Source organism: Phaseolus vulgaris, chromosome 1 (genome assembly GCF_051622355.1).
Source record: "Phaseolus vulgaris cultivar YP4 chromosome 1, ASM5162235v1, whole genome shotgun sequence".
Taxonomy (NCBI): Eukaryota; Viridiplantae; Streptophyta; class Magnoliopsida; order Fabales; family Fabaceae; genus Phaseolus; species Phaseolus vulgaris.
The window spans coordinates 21752616-21767449 of NC_143498.1; the positions used below are offsets into that span (position 1 = coordinate 21752616).

The 14834-nt window shown below is 30.4% G+C and overlaps 2 protein-coding genes across 2 annotated transcripts; one reads left to right on the top strand and one right to left on the bottom strand.

The window, feature by feature from the left end:
• Positions 1-5060: 5060 nt before the first annotated feature.
• Positions 5061-7277, top strand: GHS1 (Ribosomal protein S21 family protein). Its single transcript, XM_068616081.2, has 2 exons — positions 5061-5507; positions 7002-7277. Exons 1-2 carry the CDS (start codon positions 5116-5118, stop codon positions 7120-7122), a joined length of 513 nt encoding a protein of 170 aa, XP_068472182.1. The 5' UTR covers positions 5061-5115; the 3' UTR covers positions 7123-7277.
• A 1028-nt stretch (positions 7278-8305) lies between these two features.
• Positions 8306-11088, bottom strand: LOC137813699 (uncharacterized protein At4g15970-like). The gene is made up of 3 exons (XM_090300946.1): positions 10793-11088; positions 9153-9518; positions 8306-8953 (listed from the first exon to the last, which is right to left on the bottom strand). Exons 1-3 carry the CDS (start codon positions 10952-10954, stop codon positions 8447-8449), a joined length of 1035 nt encoding a protein of 344 aa, XP_090157072.1. The 5' UTR covers positions 10955-11088; the 3' UTR covers positions 8306-8446.
• Between the last annotated feature and the right edge of the window lie 3746 nt (positions 11089-14834).

A 14834-nucleotide genomic window follows, 5' to 3' on the forward strand; every position in this document is an offset into this window, starting at 1 on the left:
AAGAAAAGATAGGGGGAGAAACTGTGGTCTCCTTGCTGAAATTTTTGGGGTCTATGGTTCTTTGATTCTACTGCTGTCATAGCTCTAATACACCTTAAATTTTTGCTGCAATTTTGATATGGTATCAAAGATTTGTTGCTGCAATGGTGCTACTACACACACTGGTTTTCTGATTTATTATGTTGTTGCTATATGCTGGTTTCCAATGCTGGAAAACACTGATGCAAACAAGTTATTCTATTTTTATCCCTTCCATTCTATTTGAGAAGACAAATAGAGGGAGAATAGTGTAGTTTTATGTGTTGTATTGATGATGCTACACTCTGGTATTATCTGTTAGAAAAGATGGCTTTAAACTAGAGGGGGTGAATTGTTTAAAGGGGTTTTCGCAAACTTTTCAAAGCTAGAATGAACTTATTTCAGAAACCAATTGATTCAGCAATTCAGTTAGCCAAAACAGCAAGCAAAACTGTAATACTAGAAAAAACAATCGGTTGTTTCTTCGAAACAATCGGTTGTTTATACCAGCAAACAACAAACAAACTGAAATTAAAGAGTTAGGGATAGAGAGATTGTACACAGTTGTTTATACTGGTTCACTCCAAACTAGAGCTACATCCAGTCTTCTCAGAAACCCTGAGGATATCCACTAAGCAATCACCACTTGATCACTTACACCACAACCAAGAGAATGACCTTGAACACCTCAAGAAACACACTCTCCTTAGCCAACACTAAGATTGCTGATCTTGAACACCTCAAGAACACACAGCCAATCTCAGCAAAAACACATACACGAATTGTTCAGCAGTTTACAAAGATTACACTTGTTACAGATGAAAATCTGAAATCAATACAAGTAAAATCTTATTCAGCACCTTGATCAATCTCTCAACACTTTTGCAATCTCAGAACTCTTTGAAAAACTCTTAGATCAAAACTTTGTTTCAAGATCCTTAAAACATCAAAACAGTTTTTCAGAATATATCTAAGAATATAGTTTGTTATCAAATCTTAACAAACTCTTAATTGCATTTAAAATAGATTGGTCAAAGCATTTAATGACTGGAGCGTATTCAGTTAAAGCATTTAAAGCTCAGTCAAAGAAAACAGTTTTTCTATTATGGTTTTAAAACAAACAATCGATTGTTTCCTCGAATCAATCGGTTGTTTTGTTACTTAACAAAAACACCATTCAAAAACAGTTTTCAAACTTTCTCAAAACACCTAAGTGTAAACAATCGGTTGTTTCGACAAAACAATCGGTTGTTTCAACTTAGTTTGAAAAACATTTTGCTTTGATAAAATTGAGATGCTAATTGCTTTGAGATTTAATCTAAGGGTTGATTACAACATTGAACTACCCCAGAACAAAGCTTAAACCAGCACAGCAACATCAAGCAAAGCAGAGGCTTCATCATTCTTCAAAGGATTTGGATTCTTCAAAACATTGAACACCACTTGGTTCAACATTATTTGGTTTGATCATGGTTTAAATTCTGTTGTTGCCATGCTCTTATTCACCATAGTTTTGTTGCACACAAGTCTCATTTTGACACTGGTTTTTATGGCTATTTGACTGGTTTTTCTGCTTAAAGGCTTATGCAGAAAACTGGTTTTGTGTGCCTTGGTATCCTGCTGGTATACTTGTTTTGTATATGCACAAATTCTGTTTTGCAGGACCTTTCAAGTTAAAAAACAACAACACAAACAAACCAAGGATTTGTCTTCATCAAATAGGGGGAGATTATTGAACAAGATGCTTTGATGTCTCCAAATTCAAGAGGAAAACTTGAAGACCTTGTTGCTGGCTGTGTGTGTTGTCTAGTTGTTTGAAACTTATTAATTCACTCCTTAAGATGATCCAAGTTCATTTGAATCTTTAACCTTTTGAAAAGATATGTTTTCTAAAATGTTGTTGAAATTTCAACAGGTTGTTTTTTGAAACAACAGGTTGTTTTACCTTAGCAGTTTTTGAAAAGCTTGACTTTGTTGTCAAGTCAATTCATCCGATTGTTTCGACAAAACAATCGATTGTTTTTCTTAAAACCTTAACAGAATTTTGTTAAGTGGTTTTAATATGTTTTAAATGATCCTAACTAACTTGGCTCCTTTATTAAATGTTTTTGACCACTTGGTTGGTCTATATAAAGGTGGTTTTACGCTCCTAATCTTGGAGTAAGAGAAAGAGTTTATCAAAACAGTTTTTCCAAGATTTGAAATATCTTTGGATCATTCTTAAGTGTGTGGAATAAGATTGGATTGTAATTCTGAACTTTAAGCTTTGTAATACCCAGGTGTATTCTATTCCCTTCTTCCTTTATTACTGTATTTCTGTAGTTGTGTTGCCAATGAGTGTTGTGTGTTCTTGAGGTGTTCAAGATCAACATCCTTGGTGTGGTTTGCCAAAGGTAGTGTGTTTCTTAAGGGGTTCAAGGTCACTACTTTGGTGTGTGATGTTTGTAATCTGGTTTTGATTGCATAATGGATTATCCAATGATTTCTGGGGACTAGATGTAGCTCTTGGTGTAAGAGTGAACCAGTATAAATCTGTTTGTGTGATTCCCTCTTTCCCTTATCTCACATATATTTGTTTTAAGTTGTTTTTATTAACTGTTGATAAAAACAACCGGTTGATTTTCTGGAAATCAACTAAAACAACTTTGTGCATTGCTTTCCTTAGTTTCTTTCTCTGTGATTCTTCATTGGCTTTCATTATACCTTTAAAGTTTGCAAAATTCTTTTATAAACAATTCATCCCCCTCTCGTTTAAGGCCATATATTCTAACAATAAGAACCTTCATAAAAAGTCTCGTACAACTGTCATAGAAAGTCTTTTTTTGCACTAGTACCTACTCGGTTCGAGGCTGGGGGATTGTGTACTGGTCAGATGTGCTCGAGACCCAACCCGAGCACTAAAACATACATTTTGGCCTGCCTAGCTTAAAAATCTAAATACTTAACTCGGCCTAAACGATAACAGGCCCAATGATTTGTTATGGAGTCGGCCAAGCAACTAGCAAAATATATTAAAAAAAGGGCAACAAGTATAAAATAACTGAATGTATAACTAAATCAGTTAGGCATAAATATTTACTCTAAATCTGACGAAAATAAACCATTAGAGATAATGCTATGTCAACATCCCTAAAATAAAGGGGATATATTAACAAAATATCTTTATGGTTGTTAACTCCTAAAGGGAGGATCTCCGAGTACTAGAAAAGGGTCTCAAGACCCTGAACAAAAGTAAATGCTATTCCATACACTATATTCATAATTATATATTCTCACTGACTTGATCATCGAAGTCTTATCAACAGGTGGAACTCAACCCACTGTGGATTTCAAACAGATTTCAAGCATTTCAAAACAGCAACAACAAAATGTTGACCCAAAATTCACCTACAGAATTTGATCTAGGTCAATCGCCGACAACACCAAAGATTATGATTCTTACAAATTGCCTAATTTAATTTTTGTACTTTATTTTCAATAACTATTTTATACTTAATCTTTTAATACATAAATTGTGAAATATTTTATAATTTATCAATTCATTAAGTAATGATTCAATCAATTGTGTAATAATTAGGAATTGCTATGTTTTGTTAAATTATTTTTTAAAATTTCAAATATTGATTTCTATATTAAGATAAATTTTAGTAATTATATTAAATTTTTTAATTATTTTCATTTTTTTTAATTCTTATAAAAAAAGGGGACTTACAAGATATACTACCCATAATGAGTAATAATTACTGTAAAGGAAAAATATAACTGCTTTTACTGTATGTATGATAATATTATAAAAATAATTTTTTAATACATTTTCTTTTAATTTCAATATAAATTTAATAATATTTTTATTATAATAGTTATTAGAATAATTAACATTTTCATTATTACAAGAAAATAAACATATTTATTTACACTAATATAGTTAATAAAATTATAGTTTATTAAATATTATTATAACTCTAATATAATATATGATTATTGTATCAATAATATATAACCCAAATTAAATAATATAATATTGTATATTATAAAAAAAATTATTATAATAAATAATATAAATATTATTTATATCATAAAAATATTAAAATAAATATTATGAATTTATGTATTTATCAAAGTTACCAGTTTATATTTTTATTAAATAATAAAAATTATTTGATACTACATAAAATTATTTTATTGAAAAATGACTATATATATATACACACTACGGAAGTAGTGTTGTATATTCACATTTTTAAATATTTTAAAATATATATTTTCTTTTCTTTTCTATATATTATATTATTATTTTATTAAATTAATATATAATATAAATTTATAAATTTTATTATACAAAATAAAAACATGATCTAATAATCTTATAATTTTGTAAAAGTAAAGTTTTTTTTAAATAAAATACTAAACAAAAATTAATGTTCATAGATATATTTAAAGTTAACTATAATTTTTTATTCATAAATTTATTTATTAAATTATAACATTGAATATATTTTTTTAAGGATAAATTATATATATTAAAAATGTAAAAATTATTATACATATAACCGTTATTTCTAAAAGAATTTTTAATTTATTCAATTATTTATTTAATATTTTTTATTAAATGACGAATAATTTAAATACGGTACATTTTTTCTTTTTGGCAAAAAATATTATTATTATAATAATTATTGAAATAAAAATATATTATTAAATTATAAAAATATTTTATTGAAAATAATTATAAAATTATTAATTTTTTTTATTTTTGTTGTATGTATTTTTTTATTTATTGCGAAGGTGGTTTTTTATTTTTAAAAAAAATTATATATTTATTAAAGGATAAAAATGTAAGAAATTGAGTTCTTTATTTGTTTAAAATTTTTTAAAATTCAAATTTTCAATTTAAAGTAAATAACTATTAAATCTTTCATATTTTAATATATTAAAAGATAAAATTGGTAAACATGTAGAAAGAAAAAGTTCTCTATTTATATTGTTATATGTTATCATTATTATTATGATTATTATATATATTATTTGTTGGATGAGATAAAATAAAATTGAAAAAGTGTCCACAATGTTCCCAAATCACATTTTCAACCAACCGCAATGGCAGCCTCATCCTCCTTCTCCTCCTTCCTCTCCTTTCTCCTCCCTCCCAAGCAGCCACAACTGCACCCTCCTCCCGTCACGCGCTTTTCGTTTCAAAGCCACAAGCTCCGTGCTCAACACCAAGATCACCACTCACCGGAGCTGCCCTCCCACGTGATAATGAACCCTTCTCACGCGCAGGCAAACACGCTCTTCTTCCGCTCTGCGTACAACGTGCAGGTGGTGGTTGACGAGAACGAGCCCGAGGAGAGGCTGCTCAACCGCTTCCGGAGAGAGGTCATGAAAGCCGGAGTCATACAAGAATGCAAGAGGAGACGCTTCTTTGAGAACAAGCAGGAGGAGAAGAAACGCAAGAACCGCGAAGCCGCTAAGCGTAAAAGCAGAATGAGGTTCGTTCCTTCGCTGCTTCTGCTTACACTCTCTTTTCATTTTAATCTCACTTTTTTAATTAATCACCAATTATACAGTTATGTCGAATTAACTCTGAAATTAGTCAGTAACACTAGTTCAAAATTCAGAAAATTCTGTGATTAAGTGATACTATTAACTTATTTTGGTACCAAAGTTACAATAATTAACTGAGTTTAGCCATCTCGAGATATCTTCAATTTATAATTCATTTAGTTCAAAAAATTATGACTTAAATTATAATATTAGCATATTTTCAGGTATCAATATGATAATGAGTGATTAAGTTTCAGTATAATGTAGTTAGTCTTAAAGACATATGACAACACCTTACACTGTCAGGACAAAAATGATAATTCTATCATTAGTTCTGTTTGATATGTTTTATGTTGGATTAATGTGTTATTAAAAGGCCAACTAGTTGCGGATAAACCCGTTAAGTGGCTAGAATATAGTAGGATAGGATATGATTATCCTCTCATGCTTTAATAAATTATTTAGTGTACAGAGTTCCTCTTATCCTATTGTCTATCTTATGTAGTGTACTAGTGTGCCTCCTCTTATCCATCCTGTAGGGGAAGCTGAGTTAGAAAGTAACAGAATTAGATAGTCAACCTTCCTCCTCCTACTACACTACTCCACCTTCATTACAACCACACTCATCATCACCATCCTTATCATCAATGTCCTTGTTTGTTAAGAAGTGGGCTTTAAGCCTAACTCAACCCCATAAAACCGGTCGGCTCATGAGGTGAGGTTTGCACCCACTTATATACAATGAAATGTCTCAATCTCTAGTCGATGTGGGATCTCCAACATTGTTGTCATACATATCCACCACTTTCACCATGTCTCATACATATCCACCACTTTCACCATGTCTCTTACTATTATCGCCACCATCCCACCTTTCCTTATACATTGTCTCCACTATACATCATCTTTGTCTCAACAACTGTCAACTATTGTTAGCACCATAGTTGCTATACCAACCAACACAAGACTAGATGGCTCAGATTTTGAATGAGTTTTAAGTTAATTGAGCAAGATAAAATATGAGTCTTTTGATCTTCATCGGACGATTTTATATAGATAAATGTGTAAGGAGAGGATAAGTTCAAGAAGAAAGTTGGGTCAAATAGTGCTTGGTGTGAAAATAGTCTCCTTTTTTGAGTTGTGAGCAGTACAGGTAGTTGGACTACATTTTCACATGGGGAGTGCAGATTAGATGGTCGTAATGGAATTTTGGTTGCAATTAATCTAGGTTATAGGATGTTTGTATAAAAGTTCCCCACTTCCCCCACTTTATTTATCGTAAATTGAAAAATTAGACTGTGATAAAAAGATGTGTCAAAACCACTGACACATGGTGGTCCCTTCAGAAAGATTATTATTTGTCAAAATTAGGTTGTATCATTCCTGTTAGATAGTTGCCTTGACAAAAATTATTTACTATTTTCCTGCATTATTTTCAGGCGCCCTCAATCAAGATATCAACCACAAAACAAGCCGGATGTTGCAACAGCCAAGAAGGTGGAGGATGATGATAACTGGGATCTTCCAGAAGTAGATGCTCCATATATTTCAACCACATGATCTACTTACATTCTGTACGATTCTTCACATTTTATTGTGAAAGGCTTTTCATGCATGAGTTCTGTTAAGTCAAATCAATTCCTTGGACGCAGTTAGTGTAATGTTCAATTCACATTTCATTTTAAGTATGCTATTTATTCATTTGTGCATCAAAATTTTGTGTTGGCATTGATTTTCTGAAATCTGGCTGCAGTCTATGTTTTATTCTCCCTTCTTGCATCAATCTAGAGTCCCTCTATGATGTAGAATTTTACCAGTGAGGCAAAAGTTACTTGTCAGATAAGAAAAATATGTAAATTGCATGCGAGGAAAATTTGTGCCAATAAAAACTTTCTATTCACTGGACACTAAAATATTCTGTGTTTTGAATTTCTTAGTATAGCATCTTCAAAGTGAGAAAGATTGGACTAGTTAGAAAAGCCAAAGTTTGCTTTAGTATGAACTTTGGAGTATATGCATCCATACCAATTACTGCCAATGATGTTTGTTGCAGTAGTTAACTTCTCTGTCTTAAGCATTGTGCTTTTTCTTGTGTCTGTGGTCTTTATTGTGCTTGGTTTTTCATCAATTTGAGCTGGAGATGTATTTAAATTATTGAGGACCAGGGTTTTTTTGTCTCTGATAAGGTTACTGAAATCCTTGACCTCATTGGAACAAGACTGAACAGTTAGATACAGGGTATTCAAGCTCGAACTGAAAAACTTAGTCATGAAGAAGCAATGTAAGCGGTGCCAAAATATTGTTTTTAGAGAGAATAATGTGTTTTTTGCTTGGAAGGTAAGCAACTTGTTTTACTCATGGTTAGGATCAATTGTTTGAAGTTAACTGATTTTTATCTTGAGGGAAGAAAAAATGAGGAAAATAGGATCACTATTTCTGAAATAACCTCAAGTCAAGACTTCACGGATAAGATAAAAAAGGAGGGAGATTTAATCACATCTATTTCACTGAAATGCCAAAGAAAATGGTCTGCATACATACACTGGTAAATGTTACAAGTGTAATATTTTCCTTTCTCCGGCTCAACAACTACAAAGTACAAAAGCACATGTTTAACTTTTCACTTAAGTAGTATCTAGCTTAGCCTTTCTGGAATTCATAAAAGTAGAAGTTCATTTGATTAACTTTTAATTTTTTGAACTAATTTTTTTGTCTAAATCACAATTGTCCTATATTTAAGCTATTTTATTTTATAAGTTGTTATTATTTGAAGAGCTTCTCCAAAAGAGAAGCAGAAAATTCCTGTTTTGATGCTTCAAGATTTGGATCAGGAGAAGCTTTTTACAGTAGTTCTTTCTAAAACAATTGAGAACTGCATATGATTCTAAGTATCATTTCTTCTGGAGCACTTCTGTGGCCACCTCAAAGCCATTTTATCCAAAGCATTGTCCCCTGATGCACGTTTTCTGAAGCGGATCCAATCATCTAGAACAATCCTGAGGTCATGAACTTTGCTTTTGAGATCATCACAACAGTTAGCTTGAATGGTATAAACCTCCTTGAAAATATCCTTATTTAGCTGACAAAACCCACCAAAATAGCTTGTATTGACAAGCTGAATCCGAAAGCCGTACGAGTCAGCTACCGCTTGCCTTGCTTTTATTGTTGTACACAAGGACTCTTCAGCGGGATCGTTTGGAAAAAGAATCTTGGTCAATTTCCAATACTTGAAAAATTCGAAGGAAATGGCATTTGCTTTCAAGAAGAAGATTCCCTCATCATACAGGTAACTTCCTCCTTGTCCATCACTTAAGACATTACATGAAATTGTGAGTTCATTAACTGCATTTAAGTTTATAAATGGACTTCTAAGCCACAGTACATCTGCATCCTGCAAAATTCAAGTCACAATCAATTCAAGTAGATTAATAACTATTCATCCATCACTTTCTACATCAAACTTGAAGAATGTTAACTCTTTTCTCTTTGCTGAAATTTATTGAGACTCGAGAAATTATGTCAGCCTCACACAAAATGTTAGAAAGGATTAGGTTGTTAGTATTCTTCAAAAAGCTTGTCAGAAGCCTTACCGTGAAAATTATGTTGTAACCCAATCGAATCACTTCAAACAAGACATCCCTTCTTGTCCAAGTGAATAACATATAAGCCGGGGTTCTCATACTGGATTGTGTTTTGGTGGTGGCAAACTGATGCGGAAAGATGGAAGGGTGGATGCAATAGGGGTGCAAGGACCTGCAGTACTCAAAAGCTTGGAGGTCCATGGTTATGATCACTAAGTGATTCACTAACCTTTGGGTCCCTTCACCTGATTTGAAGCTTTGTAGTAAAATTTCAAGGAGAGATCCAGGACTTGCCATTGATTCATCTACCATGGTTAGGATAACAGTTCTGTCTGGCATGGTAGCTCGCCTCAGCATATTATCTAATTCTTGATTCTGTGAGTAAGTAATACCAAATTAGCCGAAAACTCTAAAATATGTTCATAATCTACTAAATGTATGCTTTCATTGATATTGCAGCAATTGTTCAGCCTTGCACCTCCATTCAATTACATACCATTACACTATTAAAGAACTTTCACTCCAATATAGTGTAACAACAAAATTACATTATAATGTAAAAACAAATCCACTCACCTACCATTTTCCTTTTTGAATCCTAATTAAATGTTTTTTACTGAATTAAAAAATGAATTTTCAAAGTACTTTTTTAATCATTCATTCGTACTAATAATATCTTAAACTCTTCAACTAATACCAAACACAAATTGTATTTACAATTTATCAGTATGAAAATTTCTATTGAATTAATTTTTTTATTTATAAAATTAAATATATTCAATGTCTGTATTTTTATATTTCCATTTAATTTTTTATTCTGAAAAAATGCTTATGAATTAAATTGTTTATAACTTATATGTTTATCTATATCAATCTATAATGAGGAATCTTCTCATCACCATTTTTTTTGTTGTATACAATTTTTTACCAGTTACAATTTTTTAAATAACTTATTCCAAGTTCAACCTCATTTCCTTCCTTCCTTTTCTCAATTTCTTTTTTTTCATTTTTATGAATATAAACACTCATTTCTCTTTCTATGTTTTCTTTATTTTTTCCAAAAAAATTATTCCTTTTAGATGCATTGTCCTTTTATATACATATTAAAATATTACGATATAAATTTATAATAATATTTAAAAAATGTGGATAAACATATTTATGATAAATTTAAAAAATATGGAATTAATTATTTTGTATCACCATTCAATCCATAATACTACAAATATACTAATAAATCAAATCACAGGACATAGAATAAGAATCCCTAACTACGAAAGGGATAACCTTACCATGTCTTTTTGGTTATTCTGTGGGTTCATACAACAACAATAAATTTCCCAAATATGGCGCAACGCGGCAGCACTTGACTTGAGCAGAAGAGAAGACAAACTATACTTTTTTGAAAACCGTTTTCTTAATTTGGATTATACACGAGTGTAACTCTGCTACTGTTTCACCTTTAACATGGTAAAGTTATCTCTCTCAAACAAATTAACCCAGAAATTTTATATAAGAGAAATTAAACACCCATTGGTACCAAATAAAACATCAATGCCTATTGGGGGAGAAGTTGTGGTATTTTGTGTGTATGTATTTATGCAATGATGCCAATTGACAGAAAAAGAAGAAGCTAAAGGAGTACTTACAGTTGATGTATGCTTGAACAGAACGACCTTTCTGACAGTCCTTTCAAGTGATCCAGGGCAGTGATATAGAAGGAGGCATACCAGCATGATGAAGAAAGCTAAGAGAGAAAGATACACAGAATTTCTCATCCTTCCAAATGCAAATGGATGGTTTATGGCCATTAGGCCTCACGTAATGTTGAAAGTTGGTCTCACGTTTATGAAGAAGAAACCAATGAATGTGTTGAGAGAAAAGGCGTTTGCATTAACAGGCAGAATTAGAGAAAAGCACATTATAGAAATCATATATGCTGAAATGGATTGACATGTTGAATGAATTGAGTAGGAAACAACAATAAAGGAAAAGGTTTAAAATTAATGCTCATAAATATATTTAAGCATCCAATTAAACAGTTTTGTCCACTGCAGGTCTACTTGAGAAATCTGATATGCTTTTGAAATTTGGCTTTATTATGGTAACTTTTGTTCACTAGGTGACCCCACCCCCTAACAAATAGGATTACCAAAATCAGGATCTTTAGAGTTCTTTGCTAGATACACTATCCCCTTTCCCCTTTGCATAATAAACAACAATTTTCTTTCTCACTCTCTAGAATCTCACCACAATGCCCACATCTTTACTCATCTTTAAAACATGTATATACACAATTTTATATCAATTCTAAATTATTTTATACATGATTTATTTGAATTAAATTTGACATATTTTATATTTTTTATATGTACTAAAATGTGAATAACTTAATTATGTTTTTATTATCTTCAATATTTATTATTTATAGTGCTTTATAAAAGCTCTACAAGGTATAATTTGATGAGTCTACAAGTAGTTATTTATGAAAGAGAAAAAGGTTTAAAACGTACATAATACAGGTTGATTTTGGATAAATATTCATTTATGAAGAGAACAAAGTTTATAATGCAATTAATACAGGTCGGATTTAGTCAACGAAAGGAATTTAATCATAATTATTTTTTTTCAATGTCATTTTATAGCTCTCTTTTAATTTAGTCTTTAGTAACGTCGAGGATGATTTACATGAAATTTTTATCAATAAAAATAATACTTTAGTATGTATTTCACAAACATAAATATTTAAAATTAAGAAGGATTTTAATATAAATAACTCTCTTTAATTTAAAAAAAATATTTATTGAATTCATAATAGAAATATTAATTTTATTGATTAGAAAACCTTCCATAAAATCTCACCGTTTTATGATTAAAACGTTTTAAAATAGTTCCCACAATTAGCTACCATCTATCTACCCATCTATCTATCTATAAATTACAGTACCAACAATATTATTTGTAGGGTGTTTCTTTCTCCAGTAAAATATCAAAATACCCCATCTAATTAGCCATTATTTTGAAAAGTTTTTTTCAGAACATATTTTGGAAAACATATTTCAGGTATATAATATCTTCTGAAAATATAATTCTGGAAATTCTCTTCTGAAAAATATTTTTCAGAAATATTTTTTATAAATTTTGAAAAATATGTTCCAGGGAACATTCTAAAAAAGATAATTCAAAAATTATTTTTAAAATGGATAAAATAACCTTTTTTGAAATTGATGGGGTGCAAGAAAAAATTTATTTGGGTGTAAAAGAAATACCTTATTTGTACTTTTTTTTACTGTTGTTTCAACCAGATATATAATTGATTTGTCAAAACTGATCATTAATTAAAATATATATTACCTAAATAAACGAGTCTAGAACCTATCAACTTCATATGACATGCTAATTTAATATTTAATATAAAAATACACCATCAAAAAGATAAAATTAAATGCTTAATATAAAAATAGGTAATTTAATAGGAAAGGAGACCATTATTAAAAATATTTCTTTGAAATTAAATAAGTCTTATTCTCATTCAAAATTTCAGTAACTCTACAAAGAATTTCTGAGAGGTGTGTTTATGAAAGTAAAATATTTTATTATGACTTATTTATAAATTAATATTTGCAATTAAAGTTTTAAAAAATAACCAATATACTTAATTTGGCATGTCAATTAATTTAAATATGTTTTAACTTAACTAATCATCACTCTCGCATATTTATCATTAAATATTATGATTCAATATTAGGAAAAATATGATTTTCACTCTCTAAAATTAAAGTTTAGTTTTTTTCTAAAAATGTAATTTATCTATTTTTGGTATTTAAAATTTAATAATATGTGCCTTTTTTTTTGTCGTGACGTCTAATGTTATTGATATAATATTGTTGACGTGAGCGTTACATTGTCATAATATATATTGAGATTTTGGATGACATGACAGCCACATAATATATATCGTGATCAATTCACCTGGTTCTCATGTCACATAAATTTATTCCATCCCTACAATTTTTTTTTAAATATTTTAATTTATCTAAAAACTAAATGTTCGATTTAGAATTTTAGTTCCTAAAAAATTTAGTAAAGTTTGATTTCAGTCTTCATAAATTTTAAAATATGATAAATATTATATTTTCATTTTTATATAATAAATTAAGTAATATTAAATGAAAAAGTATTCATAATTTAATAATATTATTATTGTGAGTGTGAGGTAGGATGCAATTGACTTATTTCCATTGCCTATCCTAATCCATATCCAAAAAATATCGGATAAACCTAGTTTAATATATTGATACTTGGTTTGATATTATGTTAAAATAAAAAATATAACTTAAGTTTGTTTTAGTAACTAGTAATCATTAATAGAGATATTTAATAAATTATCCAAAATTTTAACTAAGAATAAATTTATATTTATTTGTTGTATTTAAAAAATATAGTTAATATAAATACAAACTTTAAATATTAGATAATATTAGTTAAAATTTAGAGGATAATAGTCAACTAATTAGGACTTATAATATATGTCTCTCACTTTGTCAACTTGAATGTTCTGGTTTGAAGTCATTTAAACTTTGAACAAGTATGCAACATAATGAGGAATAAAAAACAACAAGTTCAACCCGAAGACGATGATCATGTTCCTACCCTGTAACAAATTTTGGATACCATACAAGAAATGCAACATGAAAATACAAAGGCCAAACGATGAGTATAAGAAGCTCAGGCTGAACGAGAACGACTACGGGAATAAGATCACATTGAGCAAGAGCGATAAAGAGAAGAGGCTCGTGTCAAGCACAAGTGGCTACAAAAAGAAATGAAGATGTCACACCATTCAATGGAAGAATCCACGTGAGCCCATGAGGAGTTACAAAAAGGCCAATGAAGAACTGCAACAGGTTGTGTGTAGATAGATGACCACTAAAGGTGGTGGGCAAATCCTTTCCCAGTACACGCATAAGCAAATCCACAACCTTTCTTTGGGACGATCATGGAAGAAAAGGTACCCCTCACTACATATCACACCATTTTTAGGATTAGGAGATCTAGAGAGCCATTTAAAAGTGCAAATGTTAATATTAGGCGATAGATGTTATACGATGCAAAATGTTCATCGGGACATTCATGGGCACCACACTCCAATGGTTCGGATCAACTTTCAGTTTGGCTGGATTAATAAAACCGCTAACTATATTCAACTCGACTTCTAGCTCGACTATATTGATAAAATCATTAACTATGTTCAACTTGACTTTCAGCTTGGTTGGATTGATAAAACTTTCGATTATGTTCAGCTCAACTTCCAACTCGATTAGATTGATAAAACTATTGACTATGTTTCAACTCGACTTCCAGCTCGACTAGATTGATAAAACTAATGACTATGTCCATCCTCGACCCTCGCTCGATCGAAACATTAAAAACTTGAGCTTATGAGATAGTATTTGCAAAAGCCGACCTTAATAGGTGGTATTTACAAAAGTTGACCTTATCAGGTGTCATCTATACAAATCGATCTTATCAAAAGGTATCTACTAAAGTTGGTCTTATCAAGCTGTATCTACAAAAGTCGACATCATCAAGAGGTATCTACAAAAATCGACATTATGAGAGAGTGTCTATAAAAACTAACCTTATCAGACAATATGTACAAAAATCGACCTCACTAGGTATCTACAAAAA